Source organism: Drosophila nasuta, chromosome 2L (assembly GCF_023558535.2).
Source record: "Drosophila nasuta strain 15112-1781.00 chromosome 2L, ASM2355853v1, whole genome shotgun sequence".
Classification (NCBI taxonomy): domain Eukaryota; kingdom Metazoa; phylum Arthropoda; class Insecta; order Diptera; family Drosophilidae; genus Drosophila; species Drosophila nasuta.
The window spans coordinates 12,533,425-12,557,106 of record NC_083455.1 but is presented as its reverse complement, the minus strand read 5'-3'; the positions used below and the strand labels follow the sequence as shown (position 1 = coordinate 12,557,106).

The 23,682-nt window shown below is 36.0% G+C and overlaps 1 protein-coding gene across 1 annotated transcript; it reads right to left on the bottom strand.

The window, feature by feature from the left end:
- Positions 1-550: 550 nt before the first annotated feature.
- Positions 551-23,663, bottom strand: LOC132786168 (uncharacterized). Its single transcript, XM_060792619.1, is given in 6 exon segments — positions 551-3,611; positions 3,672-3,826; positions 3,892-4,056; positions 5,826-5,933; positions 5,995-6,125; positions 22,372-23,663. Coding segments are annotated over 6 exon segments (3,087 nt in total). The 5' UTR covers positions 22,575-23,663; the 3' UTR covers positions 551-1,286.
- Between the last annotated feature and the right edge of the window lie 19 nt (positions 23,664-23,682).

Sequence of the window (23,682 nt, the reverse complement as noted above, 5' to 3'; positions counted from 1 at the left end):
TGGTTTTTTGCCTGTATCAGGCGGCAACTTATTTGAATTAAATTTTGTTTTTTTAATATTTTGATACGTTTGGTTAATAGTTTAGCATTATAATTGATATAGGCAAACAAGATATCTGCTACTCACTAATCAACAAATGCTTAGGCAAAAAATTCTCAACATATTTTCCATTACTTGGTGGAGCTTAAAAATGTAATTTATTTTGTTTTATTTTTTTTTGGATTTTAAATATTTCATAAATATTTTCAAGCACTTTGAATTATAGTTTAGCTTACGAAATAAATTTTGATATTTATTCATTTAAATTGTGTGTAGCATTTTCAACGGAATCTCAACATTGCAAGGAAGATATTTGGCTGCGTTTCGTTTAAAGTTTTTTCTTTAGTTTTTTATGTTTTACTTGGCTTAGACTTATGAAACTGGCTCGCTATATAAGTAGCTCTATATATGTAATTATTAAGTATATGTATGTATATATGTATGTATAAATGTGCTAAGAATGTGCGCCAATTATGAATGAAACAAATTAAAAAAGAAACAAAAATAATAATTTTGTTTTGTCGTTTTGATTTGTTTTATTTAGGTTTTTTTTTGTTTTACTTGTTGTAAGCCTTGGCTTATAAATTCCACTAGAAAATCATAAAATTTACAATCTATATATATTTATATACGTACGCTTAACTCTTTTCTTTGTTTTTTGTAATATCGAGATTAACGGATTTTCTTTTTATACATTTAATTATGCATGCATTTTTTGTTTTGTTTCGCTTACTTGGCTAAAAGAGGAATTGACTAAGAAATTGTACGAAATGATTTTAAACAAGGTCTGTATAAAGCTGTGGCGCATTCAAAGAACGCTGAACCCTCGAAACATTTCATGATCAAGCTTTTGCAATTAGTACAATTACAATATGGATATGTTGTTGTGAACGAGGGGAGGGAGAGAAGAGTTTGCTTTAGACTTCATCAATGCAAAATGCGAGGGTCAGCAGAAACATTTGGCAGCGCGGAAGCATTAAATTCATATAGTCGACGTAACTAAAATTAATATTACACAACAAAAAAATATATGATAGTATATATAGTAGTAGCAAATATAAGAATAATTATGGCTAATTATTATTTACTAGATAATTTGACAAGGAAATCATAATTGAATTTATACAATTGTGTTGGGTTGGGGATACCCCCGAATAACAACAAAAATAAACAGCTCTCAATGTTTTTGAATTTCGTTTTTTTGGTTTTGCCATGAAGTTGAATAGATTATTGTGTTTGTGTGTGTTTTAAAGTATAATCTCTGTGGAGCGTCGCTGCAGCGGATCACAGCCGCCAACTGGGGCAAATTTGGAGTTGCGTTTGCCTTTAACACTGGCCACTGGCAATGTGGTCGTCACATTGGTGACGCCGTTGTGACTGGTGACCGCTGTGTGCGTCATCGGTTGCTTGGCGATCGTTATAATGCTGGGCGTTAATGTGGCGGTGGAGCTATCATTGCTGCCTGGCGCCGCAGGCATTGCTGCAGCTGTTGCCACAGCAGGCAGCGGCAGATTTTGCTGTTGTCGTCGCTGCTGCTGCTGTTGTTGCTGTTGCTTCACTGGCGTCTCTTGCAACACTGCTGTTTTGCGTATCGTCTGCTGCAGCAGCGCATTCACATCGATGGCTGGCCAAGCGACCAGCGAGACACTTCGTCATAAATGCGAATCCATTGGCGATGAGCTGCGCTTAAGACGTATATGCTTGCTCCAACGTTTCGTGCTCGATTTGTTGCTGCTGCTGCTGTTGTTGTTGCTGCCCTGTGGCTGCTCGGCAATAGCAACTGTTGTTGGCGGCGCGACTGCTGCGGCACCTGCTGTCGAAGACAGCGAAAAGTATTCGGCTGATTGGCTAAGCGATGAGGCATCTGCATCGGTTATCGAACGCTCATCATCTTCATCTTCTATTTCGCTGCGCATCGTGTGCTCCTGAGTGCTCAACGGCGTCAAGGTGCTGCTGTGTGCCTCATCCAGCGTGGGTGTGCTCACAATTGTATGATCCGCTGCTGTGCAGAATGATTCCCGTGCTCCCGTCGTCTCATCGTCATCATCGTCGTCGCCTTCTTCGTCGCCCGCGTCGCTGCCACAGCAACAATTGTCGGTGTGGCAAGAGCAAAAACTCTTTAGACTGCTGCGACGACTTTGCTGCTGTCCCAGCTCCTTGACAGCCTGGCAGCGATGACAATCGGCAGCCACAGTTAGCTCATGATTTCCAGCCATCAGCTCATCGTCCAGACTGCTGCACGAACTGGTGCGTGCCTCGTGATCGCAGCTGCAGCTGCTGCAACGCGAACAACTGCTGCAATAGTCATGCATGGCATCCGGTTCGAAGCGTTTGCGTTTGATGCGCACGCACTCATTGCGAGCTGGCGGCACGACGCCCGCAAAGGCGCGTGTTGTGCTGCTCGAGGACGTGTTGCTGTTGTGACGCGCCGGCGTCAGTTGCTCCTCATCGTCGGGCTGCAGACCCAAACGCACATCATCATCATCGTCGTCGTCGTCATCGTCGTCTTGCGACAACTCATCCGTTTCGATGGTGGTATTGGAGTTGAGCGAACCGCGTCGCCGTTGACGATGCTGTTCGCACAGCGGTATCAGATTCATAGGCGCACCGCCGCCTTCGCTGGCCACCTTGTAGGGGAAATTCGAAGTGGCTGTGCTGCTGTTGTTCTCCGTCACGGTGGCCGCATCAATCTCAATGGCAATGGCCGCCGAATGCAGCTGCGGTCGCTCCTCGCTCGTGTCCAGGGAAGACTTTGTGTTGTGATGGTGTTGTTGTTGTTGATGTTGTTGATGCTGCCGTCGTTTGTGTTGCGGCTTTTTGCTACGCTTGTGCTCCGGCAGCTGCAACTGTTGCTGATGCTGCTGCTGCTGTTGTCGTCGCTCATAATGCTCATGCTGGCAATGATGGTGATGGCAATGATGATGATGATGATGCGTGGTTGTCACATGATGACAACTGTGACAACTGCTGATGCAACAGCAGCGCTCTATCGACGTCTGTGTGGCATTGTGACGCTTCCGTCGATGACAGCAGCCACTGTGATTGTGTATGGTTGCCTTGCTGCTGCTGTTGCTGCGTCGACCATTGGGCAGCACATTCGCTTTGTGCACAATAACCACTTCGAGGGCGTCGAGGGCAACGGCCACCGCCGCCGTCGGATTGGGGCTGTCGTGGCGACTCTGACTCTTGCCACTGCCGCCGGGACGTGGCAACAGTTTGTTGTGGTTATGGTTGTTGTTGTTGTTGTGATGGTTGTGATACTGAAAGGCGCGATTGTCGTGACACTGGCCAAAGTCCAGTGACTTGTAGTGTTCGTCGTCGGCACGCGCTGTCAACAGATGATCGTCGCCGCTGCTGCTCAGCGTTATGGGCTGCGATAGCTGACGCTCCTCGGAGTGCGAGGTGTGCAGTTCGTTATGGTGTTGCTGGTGTTGTTGATCTTCTTCATGGTGTTGTTGTTGCTGTTGTTGTTCTTCGGGGGCAAACTGCTAATCGCCGCGATGTATATCGCGCTGTTTCGTATTGTTGCGATAGATCCACACTTGCAGCAATATCGCAAAATCCAAGCTGACCTAAAGATTTGATACAATTTTAGTAACTTTTCAAGAACTTGGTATTTATTTCAAACTTACCTGCAGCGTGCCGCATATCCAGAATTGTGATGGCGCATTGCGCGCTATAAAGTAACCAGTCTTGAACATATCACCGAGCGTCCACATAATCACCATGTGTATGCTCATACCATATGTTGATTTATTCTTAAAGTTGCGCAGAAACTGCGGTGCACCTGTGAATAAATTAATTATCTCAAATTAGGCTTCATTAATTTCAATCGATGTGTTTGGTACTTACCCAGCATGGCCTCTGTGAAGACGGCTACGAAGCCCATGGCCTCCATGAACCAGTGCACGGACAGCATGAGATATGTGACGGCAGCGCCAACTGCCCAAACGACCAGCATCATGTCCAGATACGACTGGAAGTCGGTCCAGTTCCAAAAGTATTTCATATCCAGATCTATAAGTAGATAGAAGACAAGCAAAATTAATGAAAATGTGAACAAAATATCAAAAAACGGACAATACAAATGCAAATTACAACTGTTATACACATGGTATACTCGCTTCTCCTGTTTTAATTATAATAATTATTTCTTATTCACATGGATAATTGAAAATGTTACTAATTTGAAAACTGTTAGACTGTTATACAAACTGTCATACATGAACAAAACACGCTCTAATGTTGAAATGTGTAGTATGCAAGTCGCTAATGAAACCAGTAAACATTTAAACTTAATTAAGCAACTGTTATACTGGCATTACCATGATAATATGGTACTGTTTATTTTAAAACAAGTACAATAGTACATATTAAAAAATAATAATTTTCAAAACTATTATATTGCTACTAAATACACGCTAACATCAAATTATTGATTAAATTGCATTATTATTCACCTCCTTCAAACGCCCACAAACAATGACTAAACTGTTATACAAACACAGCATTTATTCCACTTCAGTAGTTATTCAATCACCTAAACTGCGCTAATGCAAAATCGTTGACCGCATATCAAGCTGTTCACTTGTCTGAAAATCAATCCATATTATTGTTGCCTACTTTTCAGCGCACATTTGACTCCCCCACCCCAACCTCCACACCCACACTCAGATAGATAAACACATATAAAGACATAGTGCCAAGTATAGCACATGGCACGAATAGCAGCTAGCAGATAACTCAAGAAGCCCAAGGCGTGCCACGTATAATTAGCTCAACGTTTCGGGCAGACGAAAGACAGCTGCTCATTGATCAATTTATGGCCTCCATTTCCGCCTCCTAGACTAACCCAGTTTTAGTGTTGTAGTATAGTATAGTATAGTATAGTAAGAGGGTCGTTTGATAAGGTGCCAGTAAATGAGCAAATGCTAAAATACTGTAAATGGCGCGTAAAGATAAAGATGGCAAAGTCAGGAAAACACCGCGAAGGCACATAACAAGGAAGAACGATTTAGAGATACCCTGTTTTTGAGGATATTAAACTTTATTTAAATACGTTAAAATTAATTTAAAGAGTAATTTATATTTATCACACTTCTTTAAAGAAGAAAAATATTCTAGACTCTTCAAAATTGAAATTGAGTCTGTCAAATAAAACTGAAATTTTACATCAAATTTAAAATAAAAATTTCACTAAAAAGGAAAGCGTTTTAACTAAAAATATTTTGCTAAATAAAAAGAAAGTTGACCATAGTCTTTACTCTAAAACAATACTGCCATTCATTTTGTTTATTCTTTATTGGAAATATATACTATATAAGTTCAAAATGCGAATCACATTCAAAGTTTACAATAAAAGTGATCTATAACTTTTATGCTCTCTGAGATTCGTGTTCTTGAATCAATGACCTAATAAAATACTTAATGTATCTTATAAGCCTTTATGTTTATAGGGTCAACTCTTGCAGGCTCATCTAAGCTCATTTCAGTCAATAAATATACCCTATTCTAGTATATTTAATGGAAATAGGGTATCATAAAAAGGCAAAGCATAAAAATAAAAGTAGCAAAATCGTCGATGTCGATAACAACGAAATTGAAACTGGGCGTGACTTTTGACATCGTTGGTTGGTTTGGTTTTTGCGGCCACACACAACGTGTGTCAGAGGAAGCTTCTACATTAACGAAGATGGTGCGGAAAATGCCTGTCGCGCTGTCATGAACTTGTCAATGAAAAGCACTCTCTTCCCCATTTCCCCGCAAACTCTTTTCTCGCGACTCACCATTCAAATAATGCCTGGAACGTGCACGCTTCAGGACAGTTGCATCCGTTGAAACAGAGGCGCCGGTATCCGTGTCCGTCATCACTTTTGGCAACTGCAACTCGTCACCTAAAAATGCCAATAAATTTGAATGAGTGAGTTACACTTTTGTTAGTTTTCAGAGACTCACCACGAAGCGCGTGATCTCGTGTGTTTGCATTCATGCGCTTCACCTTCACGCACAGATGGATCATGAGGAACATGGTCACATTCATCACAACGCTCTGCACCAACAGTGGAAGCTCATAGCGGCTGGAGAACCTGCAATAATACATAATGAAAGCACAAGTGTTAGAACAAATGGCATTTTAATTGGCATCGATTGCGGCCCACAAAATCAATGTACATTTATTTATAGACACAGAGAAAAAAGGTGGAAGGTGGTGATTGTAAGCTCATGAGTATAATTTAATTATTATTTATGCGGGCTGTAGAACAAATTATTATTATTAAGATTTTAATTGTTGTTTATAAGAAGTTGATTTGAATTAAGAAATTATTATTATGATTTACTAACCACAATAACAAAGGATGAATAATTATATTTTCTTTGTAGAATATATTTAATGGGTTATAATTTATTCAACTTCAATGCTAAATCTTGAATAATTGTTTTATTTAAATATGTTTAATGCTAAGATATTTCATATTTTTCGTTACATATTTCAATCATATTCATATTTAATTTTTTGCAATAGATAACATAATTATAAAATACTGAGTCTTTAAACTTCAGATTTGAATTCATTGTCAGTTTGTGAGAAATATCAATAAATAATTCAATAAATGTTGAATAAGTAATAAACCTAAATAAGCAATGGCGGATTTTTGAATTTAATTTCAAATTTTTTAGAGATTTTGTTCCATGATTTCTCACATAACAATAGTAATAGACAATAGACTTAGTCAAGAAAGTAATTTATGCCCCTCTTTCCTTTATTTCCTAAAACTGAATTAAAAACTGAAAAGTTTCTAAGCTTGTTCATTGAAATGCAATTAAGTGGCACATATTTAGCTGAAAAGAACTTGTTGGCACTTAAAAAGATTTTTCCCAGGCATCAATCACACTCTGAACGTTGCCTATTTGCTTTTCCACAATGGACAACAATTTTTGGAAAATTTCCGGCAAATAAAATACATCCGGCAAACAAAGTTGATGCCACTTAAACGATTTATAATAGCAGATTGTCAATTGCGCCGCGTGTAACGTACAATTATAATGATTAATTAGACGTGCATTTGGTTTATGGAGTGCTAAACATAATAAATTGACAAACATTTTTGCCTAAATTATGATTTATGAAAATGCCTGGAGAGCTGCAAATAAAAAAAATCGATGGATGGTGAGCTTTAAATGGCCAAAACACTGTGGTGTGTTGTATATTTTTAACCTCGAGACACAAAAGAGAAATAAGGCTCGGTGTCAAGCGGCAAACTGTCATAAATTTGACAGACGGCAAGTGTTCACAGGGGGGGAAAGAGAAGTGAGAAGTGGGAGAGAGAGACAACTGGAAATGTGGAACGTGTTGAGCATTTGGCAAAGCACCAAACAAAAAAAAAGGAACACAACCAAAACTAAGCCCAAATATATATATATATATATAAAAAGAGGAAAAAAAACGACAACAAAAAGCCACGCATTAGTTGGGGATTTGTTTTGTGTGTTGTCGATTCGAAGTGCCATTAAGAGCTCTCTGTAAACGCTTTGCGTTCTGTTTGGTTTGGTTTGGTTTGGTTCTGTTTTGTCTGCGATAAGTTTACTCTTTCTATCGCCAGTTATTGTTGTCACACTCCATTATAATGCCTGCCTATATGCGTGAATATAATATCCATGTCAGGCAAATGAATGCGACTGCTTTGCTCTCTCTTCGTCCTCCTCTCGCCTAGCCACCTCAAAAGTAGACTACACATTTTTCATTGTCGCGATAACAAGTTTGGCGTTTTAGTTTTGCTTTATTTTTGGCTTGTACGCAGTAGTGTGCTAAAATTGAATTACAAGTCCTGCCATTTAATGCCCTTTCAGTTTTTTTGGGCAAGCCAAGCCCCACGCAAATTGGCAACAACATCACAGCCAGTTGGCCATAAATGACATGCACAAATGGGCCACACAAAGCAAATACTACTTGCAAATTGTTCTCGTCGCAGTTGTTGTTGTTGTTTTTGTGTGTAGATTGCGACTGAGATATTAGTGCCGGGCTGGCAGGTTGGCATTTTGGCTGCTTGTTGACTTTGGCAGTGACTGTAGCTTTCGCACAGCTCATTTCGCACTGCTGTATAACAGTTAATGACTGTGTAGAATGACCTCAAATAAAATTATATGAATCACTAGTGTATAGCTGTCAGTTTTTTCCCTGACTCGCTATATAGTAATTATTAAAACCTTACTAAAAGAATGACATGTTATAATTGTATAAACGTACAAAGGAATAAGAAATTCTATTATTTTTCGACTATAAAGAAATAATAAATTGTATTGAATACTGTATTCTAGTATATTAAACTATTCTTTATAAAAATAGTTTCATAATTTGAATTCTATTATTTTATGCCAGTTAAAAAATCCTTTTCAATTAGTACAGACTTATTTTATACTAGGCCAATAATGGCAGGAGTACTATGTAATATTTACTTATAACTATTATGGTCACATTAACAATTCCATTTATTCATTAGCCTAATAAAAATAATTGCTAGTCTTTTATACAGCCGTGCTCAATAAAATAGCAGTGCGAAAAATGCAAACTTATATCACGGGTTCTTGTATATTCTTTTTTTTTTTAAATTAATTTTTTCGCATTGATTTTCTGAAATAGAACATGAAAATAGAAAATAAGTAAAAAACCCCTTAGAAGTATGTAATTATAATTCCACCATACTATTATAAAAAATAAATATTTATTTTTACTGTTTACTCAAAAAAACCATTTAAAATATATAAATTTTTCTATGTCGCAGTATACATATGTATTAGTTTTATATAGTATATTATTAATTTTATTGTTTTTTTTTTTCAATTATATTACAGTTGCTAATGGCAAAAGCCATAAAAAATAATGAAAATAATTGCTATTCCCCCTTGGTGCACCTACTACACTGACAGTTTGTTGTGTAGTATAACAGTTTTATTTTGTTATTTGCCACTGCTCTAATCAAATTTAACGCTTGCCTGACTTGGCCAATAACTGCAATATGCAACGCTGTTGACATTTACAGCCATAACTTGACACCAGCTGCTCAAACAGCAGCCCCTTTGCTCCCCTCTCTGCCCTTCGTCGCTATTGTTTGACTAGCTTTTTTATACCTTTTTCAAGCCATGTTAAAAGAGTAAAAATGTTGCTGCTACCAAGGCAAACAAAAAAAAAACATGATAAAGTGAAATAAACAGCTCTCGAATGTAAATGTAAGTGAAGAAGTTAAGATAACAAAGAAAAAAGGTTGGCCATAAAAGCGAAGCTGCTTCAAAGAGAATGCAAAAAAAGAAAAATAAACTGAGAGTATCTTTTGGATTCAATTGCTGTGCTTAAATTCTGCTGCAGAGTGGTAAATTATGTTTGTTGCTAGTTTTGCACTTGGCGTTTGGCATTGCTTTTAAATTGCTGAAAATAAACTCACACATCAAAGAACAAGCACACATACGCCCCCTCCCCACACACACACGCACACTCAGAAGCAGTTTATTTAGTGTGTGTGTGTTTCGAGAGTCGTAAAAAATCAATAAAATTGCAAACGGCTGTGTGTCGAGCCTGAGCTACAAAATGAAATGTTCTCGCTTGCCTCCAACAACAAAATGTAAACAATTTTAGTTATGCATGAACCGACGCCTTCTCGTCCTCCTTCCCCTCCCATTCCCTACCACATGCAGTCGCATTTATAATGGCAATTTGTGCAAATAGCCACAACAATTTGGCTGAATGACTTGTGGCCAACAACAACAACAACAACCAAAAGTGAGAAGAAAATGTCACTTAGTGTTGATGAAAGTTTTATTGATGAAATTATTTTGTTCCATTTATGAGCAAATGAAGTCACAGAGCACATGGATGTTTAGGCAATTTATAAGCCAGTCTCTCTGTGTGTGTATATATTTGTTTGCTTGCCCTTTTTCCAACTGTTATACTCGTATGTGAGTATACACATAATTAAAACTGTGCCAGCTTTAATGCACACTGTTTGCTCAAGTGTGTGTGGCGGCGTTTTGTTTGCTCATAAACACACACACTCATTGCGTACACACACATATGTATGTATAAATTTAATTTGCCTGGAAGTAGGCTACACTCATTGTTGGGCAGCAGAGGCAGAGGCAGCAGCAGCACTCATACCAATTGAGAGCGTGTCATCATCGCCGTGTGAAGGGCTCTCATAACTGTACTGAATGCCAGCGCCTTAGAGCGCCTCCAAAAAGCGCCACTTACCCCAAAGAGTACGCGCCTAAAAAGCTCCATACGCATACTACACACAAACTGTTATATTCCATTGAATGCGCTTATTTAGCTACTATATAGTACATCTTGTATTTGTATATCTGCTTGTATGACCGCCAAGATTTGTGTGTAAATACAGTAAGACAGTAATGATGAGCCGCTGCATATAGCCATAATTATCCTTGAATAGGCCATGCCGAGTGAAATGGAAAAGGCTCGAGACTGGACTGGTAATGAGGCAATGAATGAATGGGCATAAGAAAACTGGGTCGGTCCGGTTCGGTTTGTATTTGATTTAATTGGCTGCTTGGCATGTGCCCAAATGTCGATGGGCTTTAAATGAAACATCTTCTATGCACAGTGCTTAGCTAAATGCCAAGAAATTTATTGAAATGAAACCGAAATTATAGCAATAAATCAATTGTTATACTATATAACCGCTCATAAACTCTTATATCCACAATGTTTAGCGAAATGTCAAGCAATTTAGCTTAAACAGGCAATATTACAACTATAAATCAAATGTTATACTATAAAGAATGGACTAAACTAGGTTGTATAGCATGAATTTGACTTAAAACGCTGTTTGGCCTACTCGTAACAGTTAAAACGACTCAAAACAAAACTGTTATACAAAGTGTTATACATGCTCATAAACTGTTATACCCACCAGGTTTAGCTAAATACCAAAGCACAGCAAAACTACACCAATAAATCAATTGTTATACTATAATCCCAGACTATTTAGGTTGCCATCTTGACTTTCACCAAGTTCAAGTGAGGTTCGTTCTGATGATAAATTGAAATACATAATAGCAATAAGTATTTCATTATGCTGCTTTATTTGCTCAATGAAAATTAATATGCACATTCGACAACAGGGCCACACATGGCGCTAAGCCCAGCATCAACAAACAAGACAAACAATCGGCCGTCAGACTGGCTGACTGGCGCGGCAAAACATTGGCGTTGACGACAGCGTTTAGCCAACTGAGGATGGTGGTGGTGGCAAAGCCAGTCACTTCAATTTACGGCTCAGCGCCAGCAGCAGCAGCCACAGCAGAAGACGTAAGTGATAACGGAAGAGAGTCGGGAGCAGAGATGGCAAACAAAGGCCGAATAATAAGACCGCTCACAAAAGCGACGAAGAAAAGTCGCGCGCAAAAAGAAAAAAGAAAATAAAAAGGCAATGCCGCAATTGTTGCCGATTGGAAGCTGGAAACACTGAGAAAGTGAATAAAGCGCACTGTGATTTGCATATGGGCGTAAAATACGGTTGCCAAGTCATTGCCAGATATGGTATACAGATATATATATATACATATATGTATGTACATCTATATATACGTTTACGATTGTACTTGCCTACGACCCACACGAATCATGTGCCATAGATAAGGCGGCTATCTCGCAGATGCTTCAGGAGACGCTTCTCATGCATATATTTCGCTCGTTTTTGTTTTGTTGCGAAGAGGTTAACAGAATCTGATTTGCCTCGAGCAACCGAAGCGTAAAACAAATGTGACAATATTTGGATAGAATTTGAATTAGTTGAACCAAGAAAAACCTATCGAAAGAGTGAAGTTGCAAAGTAAATTTTTGAAATCGTATATAAACGCAAATTCAAAGCTGTTATACAAATGGTATCTATTTAAATTCGTAAATATACAAAATAAACATATGAAAATAAAGCTATTAAATCGATTTTATTAATAGTGTTAAATTTTGAACTTATGAAATGGAAAAAGTGAAGTTCTTAAGTTGTTTAACAAACTGTTATACAGTATAGTAATGTTTTTAATTGACAAGGAAACTAATGAAAGTAATATAAACTGATATACATATTTAAATCTGCTCTCCTACTTTATACAGTTCATAAACACACTGATCAAATTATTCGATAACTGTTATACTGTCATACAAACTGTTATACCGTTAGCTAAACTATGTGTTATGTTGTTTTAAAAGTTGCCATTATCTGAAAGCTATTAACAACAATATCTAATCGAAACCAACGCCATATCATCCATCATTCAGGTCTGTAATACACACAAAAGTTGAACTATTTGCATGGCAATTGGCAAATTGAAAGCATTGTTCTACGCAAACAGTTCTATTAGAGCGTGTAGGCGTAAGCAGAGCATTTCCCACATTCAGGAAGAACATGGAAATGGAGGAGGTTTTAGTGCTTTGCCAAGTGGAAAGACAGCGATTGATGGCACTGTTGTGCTGTTGTTATTGCTGATGTTGCTGTCCTCTCTCCAAAGTAGTATTTACATTACCAGTTGATGTTGTCGTTGTTGTTGTTGCTGTTGCTATTGCGCCTGTTTCGACTTTTTCGATTAGTTTTATGGGTTGGCGTCTGGTTGTTTGCCCCATACGCAAAAACGCAAGCAAAACAAAATTAAATGCCGCGTACACAAATCAGTTGAATAAGAGCTTAAAGTCGTAACAGAAAGCGGAATTTACGCTGGGGGCAAGCAGCATTAAAATTCAATTAGAAAAAGAGCGTCTAAAGAAAATTGCTGAGCTGAGTCCTGATTGCAGACTTGAGCACTTCACGTTCACGTTCAAGGATTGTCCCAAAGCACGAAACATGACGTGTTTTATTTTTGATACGCGCACACCTTCGTTTTTTCTTAAGTATACTTTTTTTTAGCTTTTTAATTACACAAAAATCTTAAACAACGTATCGAGCAAAATGCTGAGGAGATAAAGTGCTGCGACGGCGATAGCCTCCAACTTGACCTTTTTGGGTTAGGCCAACCAACAAAATGACCGCACCCAGACTCAAGACCATATCTCTGCCTTAAAATCTGCTTGCCTGAGTGATGACATTAAGAACAACTGTTTGTCGTACATTGAACACACTTGGCAACCGCAGAGATAACCCCAAAAAGCGGGTCACGTTGAAAAGTTCTAAGCTCTGTTTTTGCGATTAGTTGAATTAGTTACAAAGTTCGGTAGCAAAGCCGATTACAAATCAGCTGCAATGTTGGGCATAAAATTAAATTATAAAAAGAAAATTGGTTTTCAGCATGGAAAAAAGTGACGAGGCTTTAGCTTGATTAAATGTGGCCATAATCTGCTCAAAAGTAAATATTTTTCCCACATTGGCTTTGGCTACTTTCTTTAGCCTCTCTTATAAATAAACGATAATGAGAATTGTCGTATAAACTTTATGGCTTCATTGTGAAATGAATGCGATAATGTTAGACATGCGACAGGCCTAACCTATCCTACCCAGGAAACTCGGCGAAGCGCTAACAAAATCAATGCAATTTCCTCACGTCATCGCTGTGCGTCAAGTGTCAAAAGAAAACAAGTAAGAAAGCTACTGTCGAGTGTGATCGACTGTGAGATACTCGCTACGCATTTTGAATAAAAGCAGAGTAGTGTGGTATTAATTTTGCTATATACCAAATTAATATACCGCAAAAATACTAAAAAAATATTTTTTTTACCAAATGTTATGTTTGGTATATTGATATAGTATAGCTTTAAATTATACCATAAAGTATAAAATATACCAGATTAGGCGCTTATTGTTATACAAAAGTATTTACAATAACTTTTCAACTTTTGCCACAACCAAATTTTCGCGAATCATAAATTTTATAGTCATTAATATACCGAAGAAATGTTATGTTTGGTATATTGATATAGTGTAGCTTCAAGATATACCACAGAGTATAAAATATACCAGATTATCAGTCAAAACAACTAAGAAAAAAAGTATTTTTTAAATAACTTTTTAACTTTTGCCGCAACCAAATTTTCACGAATCATAAATACTTTGGTCATTATTGTCCTTTATTGGGTCGAAGATGCCTCCTTTTGCCTGTTACATACATTTCCTGAAGGAACAAAATTATTATTCCCTCCTACCCTAAGGGTATAAAAATTGTATCTACAATTTGTATAGTATGTAAACCTAATATTATTAGCAACGTCAAACGGTTAAAAATGCTTTTAAAGCCCATTTGCATGCACAAAGAGCAACAACAAAAGGGGCATCATCAAAAGTTGATGGTCAAATAAGAATTTTTTGGCAACATTCTGACAGTTTTTGCCTTTCGTTTTGGGGTCTGAAAGCATATGATGGAGAAAAATTAATTGGATTCCGCCAACACACACACGCTTCTCTTTCCCTCTGCTCACGCCCCACCAACCCTGACCTTGAATAAAGTAATTCCAGTGTCATTTGTTTACTTTTTAATAACATTTGGTCAGCCACCACGCTATGCACATAGTATTAAAAATAAATCAACCAGCTCACTAAGTGGGTCAAATATGTGTGTGTGTATATCTCTATTATAAATATAACATTAAAGTCGTTCAGTTTTTTATATTTTTCTCTTATTCTGTTATTTGTGCTGCTTTCACAAATACTAAGCGTAAATGACTCTTCGAGGTCTGTTTATAAGGTAGATAAGATTGTCTGGCTTTATAAAACACGACAATATAATTTATGAAGCGATAAGCAAAGCGTGCCACAAACACACACGTTCAATTTCGGATTAGTTGTCAGCATTTCGCAGATGACTTTTTATTTTATGGGATAAACGCAAAAATGCTGATAAAATACTGAAAGAGGTGAAAGAGAAAACAAACTGGTTTTTAAGTTGAAATGCTAAGCAACCTGATAACTCAATATTTCAAAATTTAAATAGTTCATTGTCCACTTTTGAGTGTTTTTTAATGTTTTGAATACATGTGAGCATTTTAGATATTTCATTATTAAGATAGCAATTTATAGATATTTTTATTTGTATTCTTAATTCTTGAGCTTTATAAATTCTAGACACATTTTTAATACTACAATTTATGCGCTCTGCACGTTGCAATTTTTATGGCAATGACTTTTACTTCAGTCTAAAATTAACATTTAATTGCCAATCCTTAATTGTTTCAACTAATTCCATATAGACATTTCATGATTATTAATAGGCCATTAGTATTATTTGTCTATACATAGTAGCTTCTTCGTCAGCTTATGCGATAATTTGTACGTAAATATAAATTAATTGTCATACGAGGCTTTGCTTATCTAGTCCAAACAGTCTATATATTATGGAGTGCTCACGTTGTGGGGCCACTGATAAGAAGCGTCGTCAACTCAAGTGAATTGCCTATGTTTATTGTTGTTCTAATTGTTGTTGCTGCTGTTGTTGTTGTTGTTCTTGTTGAGTTGTAAAAATGAATGAGGACGCGTATCAGTGACTAGATTGCATAGAGCATACGATTACGAGCACTCGGAGAGTCATTCCACAAACAGCTTATCTCTTGAGGAAGCGTCCACAACGGAATTTTCAACAACTTGTGGATTTCTACGCCGGAATTTCGAATACTTGACAGTCAGAGTTCTTGATAAAAATCAATTTTGTTGAATGAATATTTTTTATTTTTCCTAGGAAAAATAATGCGATTTTTATTTATCTTTGCTAATTCGAATTTCGTCAGTATTCCCGCTAAAAATGTTTTTTAAGTCATTTTTTGCCATATAATATATATTTGTTTAACACATTTACTCAATTGCTTCCAACTTTTTATGTCTACTCTCTAAATTTTTTTAAAAATGGATCTACTTTTTGTTTTTATACCCGCTACCCATAGGACAGAAGGCTGACAATTTGGTATATTTTGCACTCTATGGTATATTTTGAATGGGACACAATATCGATATACCAAATATACCATTTGACGCATTCTTAGTATTTTTCTATTATAATTTTTGGTATACACAATATCGATATACCAAATATACCATTTGTTATATCTATAGTATATATATATATTTTTTTTTTTTTTGTGGTATGTTTAGAGAATAATACCACACTGTTTTGCTTTTATTTTAAATGGGTGTCTTTATTACTTGTTGTATTTGCTATGCTGATTTTTGTCACTTCTCCCTCCTCTGAAAATGTTTACTTAGGTATTCATATACATATTTTCATAAATAAATAATTTCATTTCATTGCTTAATTGTTTCCAACTTTGCTTGTCTAAACTCCAAGTTTATTTGGAAGTCTTGACTTTGTGTTTTCGTTTCTAATTACAAATTCCATTCGCAATTGGCAACACTTGATTCTGCAACATTTAAGCCAAACATGCTCCCACATAAAACTTGATTGTCGCATTTGGCACATGGCGTTCATTGAACTGTTTCCTCATTCACTTCTCCTCACCTCATTCCACCTCATCGTACTGCTCGCTTCATCAAATTGCTGTAATATGAAAAGTTGGCAAATTGTGTGCCCTCTTTTGGCCTTTCACAACTAAAGCGGCTTTTAACTTTGCCAACTGCACTCAACAATTTAAGTGGGGGCTCGTGTACTTAAAAATTATATTCATATGCCGCACACACATTGAGATGCAAACAGACTTATTTTAAATATAGACAAATACACGCGCTCACACACACATAGATACAAGCGATACATAGTCGCTATATAATTACTGACGGCGGGCACATTAATAAAAAAAATATTTTCGAGGGCGCATTACTTGATATTAATACCCCGTGCTTAAAGTGCTCTAAATGGGTATTACGAATATATGGGAAGTACTCAAAGTTTTATTATTTAAAAAGTAGTAAAATATATTTCTAGATGTGTTTTTAAAGTTCATAAAAAAAAATGGAAATTCGCTACAAGTTTCCTACCATTAAGATCGGTTTAAAATTAAAGCCAATAAGATTTTGAAATAAAATGTATTATTATTTGCATTACGAATTCTCGAAGATTTAAACATATATTTTAACCAAATTATATTTAAGATAGTATTAAATCATATTTATTTAAGGTAGTATTTTATATTTCAAGTATTCCAAAAATTACCCAAAATTTTACTATTTAAAAAGTGGTTATAAATATTTTTAGTTTTGTTATTAAAATTTATGAGAAAATGGAATTAGCTACAATATTATTCACATTGCAAGTTTTCTACGCTTTAGATCGGTGTAATATTAAAATCAATAATACAATATTGTTTGCATTATGAATTCTCAAAGATTTAAACATATATTTTAAACAAATTATATTTAAAGTACTCTAAAATAAACTACTTTTTCATATATTCCAAAATGTTTAGTCAAATTAACGTTTCGTAATTTCTTTTCACTGACAATTTAAGTAAAAATTTATGCAAATGTGAAAGCAACAAATAAGCAAATAATGCAGCGACTCAGCTAAAAAAAATAGTTCACTAATGCAACTATTTAAATGGCTGTTTAAATTTACATATTTGCATTGTTCACTAGATTCAATAATATTGCATTGAAATTGTGATTGTTCAAATAATGCGACGTCTCCGCTAACTAAAAATTAGCTCACTAATAGTTACATTAGCTTAAAGGCAGTTCAAATTTACATATTTGCTCACATTGTTGCCTTGATTCAAATTTATTGTATGGCAATCAATTTGATTGTTCACTTACTTTATTTAGTTACGTCTCGCGACTCAAACCACACGTTGAGTCACCCAAAAAACACAAAGTGTGAAGTTGTATTTCTTTCTTTTGTTGGGCTCATTGGGTTTGGCATTTGTTTGGTTTCCCCAGTGGAAATCTAACGCTCCTTTATTGAACTCAAGCAAATATCCAAATGTTATATACAAAGGTTGACAAACCGAAGCAAATGATTTATGAATAGAAATGTGTACAGAAATATGGCATAATAATTGGCTATTTAAGTCAATCAAAATGTAAAATAAATCAATAGAACTTGTTAAAGAATTTCACTTAAATTTCTCAATAATTTGAATATATCACAATTTGTTAGATTTTCAAGAAAAAAAAAAAACAACAGGGTATTTTGCAGAAGTTTTCCCCCTCGATTGTAACTCATTTTTGTTGTTGTGGTGATTAATATGAGTGAATCGATGAGATCATTCAACCCGTCGACCAGCTGGATCTGGCTGTGTGCCAACTGTGGGTGTGAAAATAATTGAAAACTAAACAAACACACACGGACAGTCATGTTTTTTGCATATGTATTTGTGAAATATTGTATTTAATATGCTAACAACAAATTGAGAGTGACAATGAAAATTGCAACGAAAGTGACGATTCTGTCCGGAAGATAAAAATGCGAAAGCTTTCGTGACAAGTAAATTACAAAGACGCATTTGTGTGCTTGCAATTAGCCACATTTACTTTTATTATTATTCTTTTACTGTTGTTGCACATTACTGCGAGATAAATGCAAGTGCAATTCCCCCCTCCAGCACATTTTACGACTTTTATTTAACTGTTTCCACAAATTGCTCGGCTAAAGCTACAGTCGAATGCAATTGAGAAGAGAAGAGAGAAGAGCTGCGGGAATTTGACGACGACGATTAGACGGCATCATAATAATTAACTTGTCAGTGTGTTTTTCAATTGGCACAGGGCAAATTTGTATTCTAAAGTAGTACAATGAAAAGAGCGACAACAATGCAACAGAGCAAAAATGTTCGCTTAAATATTATAGCAACATTTAGCTCACATATTGCGCGACTTGCTAACGAGACTATTCATAACTAAAGCAAACACAAAATTGATTGAGAAGTATTATTATTAAGAGGTAAATAATATATTTTCTCACCATCATAAAAGTAAGAGTGTTTGACAGCAATTCACAACTTGTTTGAAAATAATTCTGAGATAAAAGCAAAACAGTACAGTATTATTCTTAAAATATACCAAATTAGTATACAGCGAAAATACTAAAAATATACCGAATGCTATATTTGGTAAATCGATATAGTAATACATTATAAATATACCATAAGATATATCATATATATATATATATATATATATACCACATATACTATAAACCATATATAATATACTATATACCATATATAATATATTAAATCCTGATTGCTTCATACATACTCATACAATTTTTATGTGATCGCAATCAAATCAAACAACCACAAATGGAGAACTTTTTCGAAAGGATGATATTTTCATATTTTATTAATTTATTAAATCGTTTTGCTAACTGTACAAATAAAGCTAAAACCAATTTCAATGGAATTATAAAACAATTTTAATTTAACAATGATTCAAATAAATTAATAAACCATTAATTTATTCTGTACTTATAAATTGCTTGTATTGGTTTACTTTATGTAAACAAGAAGTTAATTATACAATTAGTGTTATAATTACTCATTTATGATTCTTTATTTATATTTTTTATGGAAGCCAATAACCAGCCGAAGATTGCCAATCCCAAGGGCTCTAACATTTGTGAGAAGCCTTCACGGTCCCATGGGTAATACTTAGTGCTAGGTAAATGTTTCAATGCCAGAAACTGTGATAGTTTCAATGCTGATTGCCAGCATTTCAAGATATAGTGAGAAATATAGAGAAAGAAACACGCGTTTTATGTTATTGTTGTTATATGTTATTATATCATTTGAATGTTGTTTGTTCACATTTTGTTAATCAGCCGCACGATGCAGCACAATCAAAATGCTGTCCATCTAATGCTGGCGCCTCGCTGGTGGCTCGAAGGCAATCGCGTGACACAAGAACTTGCCACCCGCAGAGTCACGCTATAAATACGCAAGACTTAGGAGGTGGTAACAACACCCTCACACACACACACACCCTCATGCGGATGTGCTAGAGTTCTTTGTCGTATGACATTGAAAAGAAACGGTATTTGAAAACAGCTGATTCACTTGGCAGCGAAATGTATGAGTATGAGTATGAGTACGAGTTCTAGAATGGGAATGAGTACTCAATTAAATTATTGATTGCCGCTGTCGCAACACAACAACGTGGCAGACAATTCGACGTCTGCCACCAGTTGATTCCACTTTTTGCCACTTGCCGTTGCCTTATTTATTTTGCAAAGACTTTGTTAATAATTAACAAGTGCTTCGGAAGTGACATTAAGCATTCACATAACATAAAGCGATAATCAAACACACATACACAGCTGGAAGTGGTTAACCCTGGATTGCAATGACGATGGTTCACTTCCAGTCCAATCCAATCAGCTGTGGTTCAACAAAAAAACAAAACAAAAAACCCGTTTTGGGCCTTCCTTTGTTTGTTATTTTTATGTGCTGCCAAACACATTTCATTTCAGTTGATCAAAGAGCAGTACAACTGATTGATTTCTGTCGAATCTTGAAACAATACAGACAGGTATTTTCAACGCTTCTTTAAATAGATTGTTGAATGTAATTTAAAGAGCCATAAAATAGAGTATTTTCAACACAAATAATAAGATTAACAATTATATAACAAGAAATTGAAAATTCTATTTTATAGTTGGGAATAAAGAGAAGATGAAAGCTCTTCATTTCTTTTATTACAATAGCCTAACATTTCATCACACTTCATAGAAATAAAAAAAAGCAAACAATATTTGCTAATAAACGAATATTTTTAGACTTTCTTGGAAGATGCATTAATTGAATTTCATCAATTTAAATCGATTAGAGCATAATTGAATTAGAGAGCTTTATTTATAGAGCTCGAAAACTTTATCTTTATTAGCTACGCATCGCTTGCTTACAGTGTATTATTGATTAATTACTACATAGTAAACAAGTATGAAAGTAAACAAGTATTTTTCGCATTTTTTTGATTATTTTTTTAGCGAACATAAATAAAAGTGCTCTAGCTAAACTTGTTTTGAACATAATTCAAGTTCAGTAAAGGGAAAAATGTACACTGAGCTAAAAAAAAATTAAACAAGTTAAAGTTTAAGACCTTATATAGAGTAAAGCCACAGAAATGGAAAAAACCCAAATATGAACCTACGCAATATAAATAGTTATGTTAATCCAATAAAAATTTATAAGATGATTCACATTTGAATCGTAGTTTATAATTATTTTTATTGTAGCCCTACTTTTTTTTTTTGCGGTGTACTTCTAGAAAGGCGCTATAAATTGCAGCTGAAACTGGTTCGGAAAGAAGGAACCCTGACATTGATAGTCATTTTGCACAGTTATTCAAATTGAATTAATATTGGTGGCTTGAATTTGATTCACTCTCACAAACGATGATTCAACGCGAAAGGCAATTAAATGTGTCATCGTTATCATTTTTCACCATAGCTGACAACTAACTACAGATCAGTTGAAATTGGAATAAACATGTGTACTACACGTGATTGCAGATAATACTTGACTCAAGTTTATTTGCATTTCCGTGCATTGTTTCAAAATTTCCAGAGGCCCTTTATAATTATTTTAAGTAGAGGAATATTTTTTTTGTTCGCAGAAAACTCTATATCATTATGCACATAATTAAGTAAGCTAGAAGTTTGCGTCATTTTTCCCATAAAAAGAGGAGAATGCTATTAACCATGATGACGCTAAATCGAACCACCCCGAAACACACCATCATAAAGATAGTCCAACATGTTAGGTACATAATAAGTTCGTCTAAAAATGAGGCCTTGGTCAATGTAATAAACTTAGTACAATCTATTGCATGAGCATGCCTGGAAATCGGCTAAGAATCATGACTTGGCTAGACATGTGCCATGAGATCATCAGGCGAGCGAGCGTTATAAACGTTGTCCGATAACCCGCCTGATAAACAAAAAAAAAGCAACAATACAATACAGGCGCCTGCGTTTATAAGTACCTATGTGGGATAGAGATAACAAATGAGTGTTATGACAAGGGCGCGTCATATGGGATCTGTTTAATCGCCGCCTCGAAAGCTAAATACTTAAATCAATTTGGTTGTGCATAATAATACTTGTATCATTAATTCTAAGAATTTCATAGTGCAAAAATAAGCTTTTGATTATTGGAGCGCAACTGAAGTTTTCGTTTCTTTCATTATTTCATGTTAATAATAAAGCTATTTCCAATTATATTATATTTATTGCACAATAAATTTAATGATGAAATAATTTCACTAAATTTTATCTAATTATTTTCTTCTTCAACACAATAAAATTATCCTAAATAATTCCAACGATCGATTAATAAAAATAGTGAAGGAAAAGCTTTTATTATTATTGGTATTCCGCTAGTAATGTCGTTTTTATTATTATCAGCTAAGTTAAATCAATCGGTATTCCCCTTGGAATTTATTTTATTGATAATGAACTTACCAGAAGAGTATCCTCAGCGAATTCGCCACCAACAGCGCTAGGCAGACGTAAAGCGAGAAGCCTTCGGCGTCCTGTGTCTTCTTGATTTCAATGTACTGCGGTACATAGGGAATCACGCCCCCAACTACCATCGCTGTGGCGGCCGCCCAGCCAACAACATGGCTAACCTTAATGTCCAATTCATCGCTGATGATCCAATCCATGTTGTAGTCTTATATTATACTGTATAAGCCTTATAAACTGTACTTAATACGACGGATATGTTTGTCGAGGTCGCTGTCTCTGCAGGGGGGTCTGGAGTCTTGACTAGTTGAGAAGAAAGCGGCTGGAAGTTGTTGTTGTTGTTGTTGTTGTTACGGTAATTTCTGTTCTGGTTCCTGTTGTTGTTGCTCTCGTTATGTTTTGGGCGTTTTGCATTATACGACGACGACTGCGACAGCGGCGTCAACGTCAGCGTAGGCGTTCATTAATTGTACAAGAGCAGCGAAAGACGTCAGAGCGAGAGGGAGATAGTGTCAGCTGCTTTTGGCTGCTGCAGTTGATGCGCTTGTAGTTGTAACTCAGGTAAGTGTGTGTAAATGCGTTTGCAAATGCCCAAAGAGGAAGTTGTTGTTGTTGTCGTGGATTACCGTTGCCGTTGTTTTTGTTGCTGCTGCTGCTTTGTAATTCGCTTTGATTCGCTCTTTCTCTGTTGTCTTCACATAAACACACGAACACACATGCACAAATAAACACACAGACGCACACACTGAAAGACACAGCTGCTTTGCCTTCTTTGCCTTTATGTACTTTCTTTTTGTTGTTGTTATTCTCGCGCCGTTTTGTATTGAATTTTCCAAAATATATATTTCGTGTGTGTGTTTTTGCCACGCCGCGCGCGTATTTTACGACGATGATCTGTCAGCGAATTTTCGATTTAAGCAATATCCTACTAAACTACACCTACAACAGAAGCGGAAGAAGAAGCACCCCTTTTCCATTTCACACACTTTTGTTGTTGTTGCTTTTGCTGCTATTGTCGTCGATTCAATTTGTTTGACTTTTCTCGTTTAATTTTTTCTTGTCTGCTAGTAATTTCGTTAGTTTCTTCGATTTATGTTTCCATTTCGCGTTCCATTAGTTTTCGCAACGTTTGTTTGCACTCGATTCTTGCGCATTGTTTTTTTTCGCATGCGAACCTCACGCAACGTCAATGCTTTGCTCAATATTTATTATTTTCTTTTAATTTCTCGCGCGACGTTGCTCACCGTTGGCTCGACGTCGACACAACAACAACGTCAACGACTACGACAGCGTTAACATTTGGCAGCC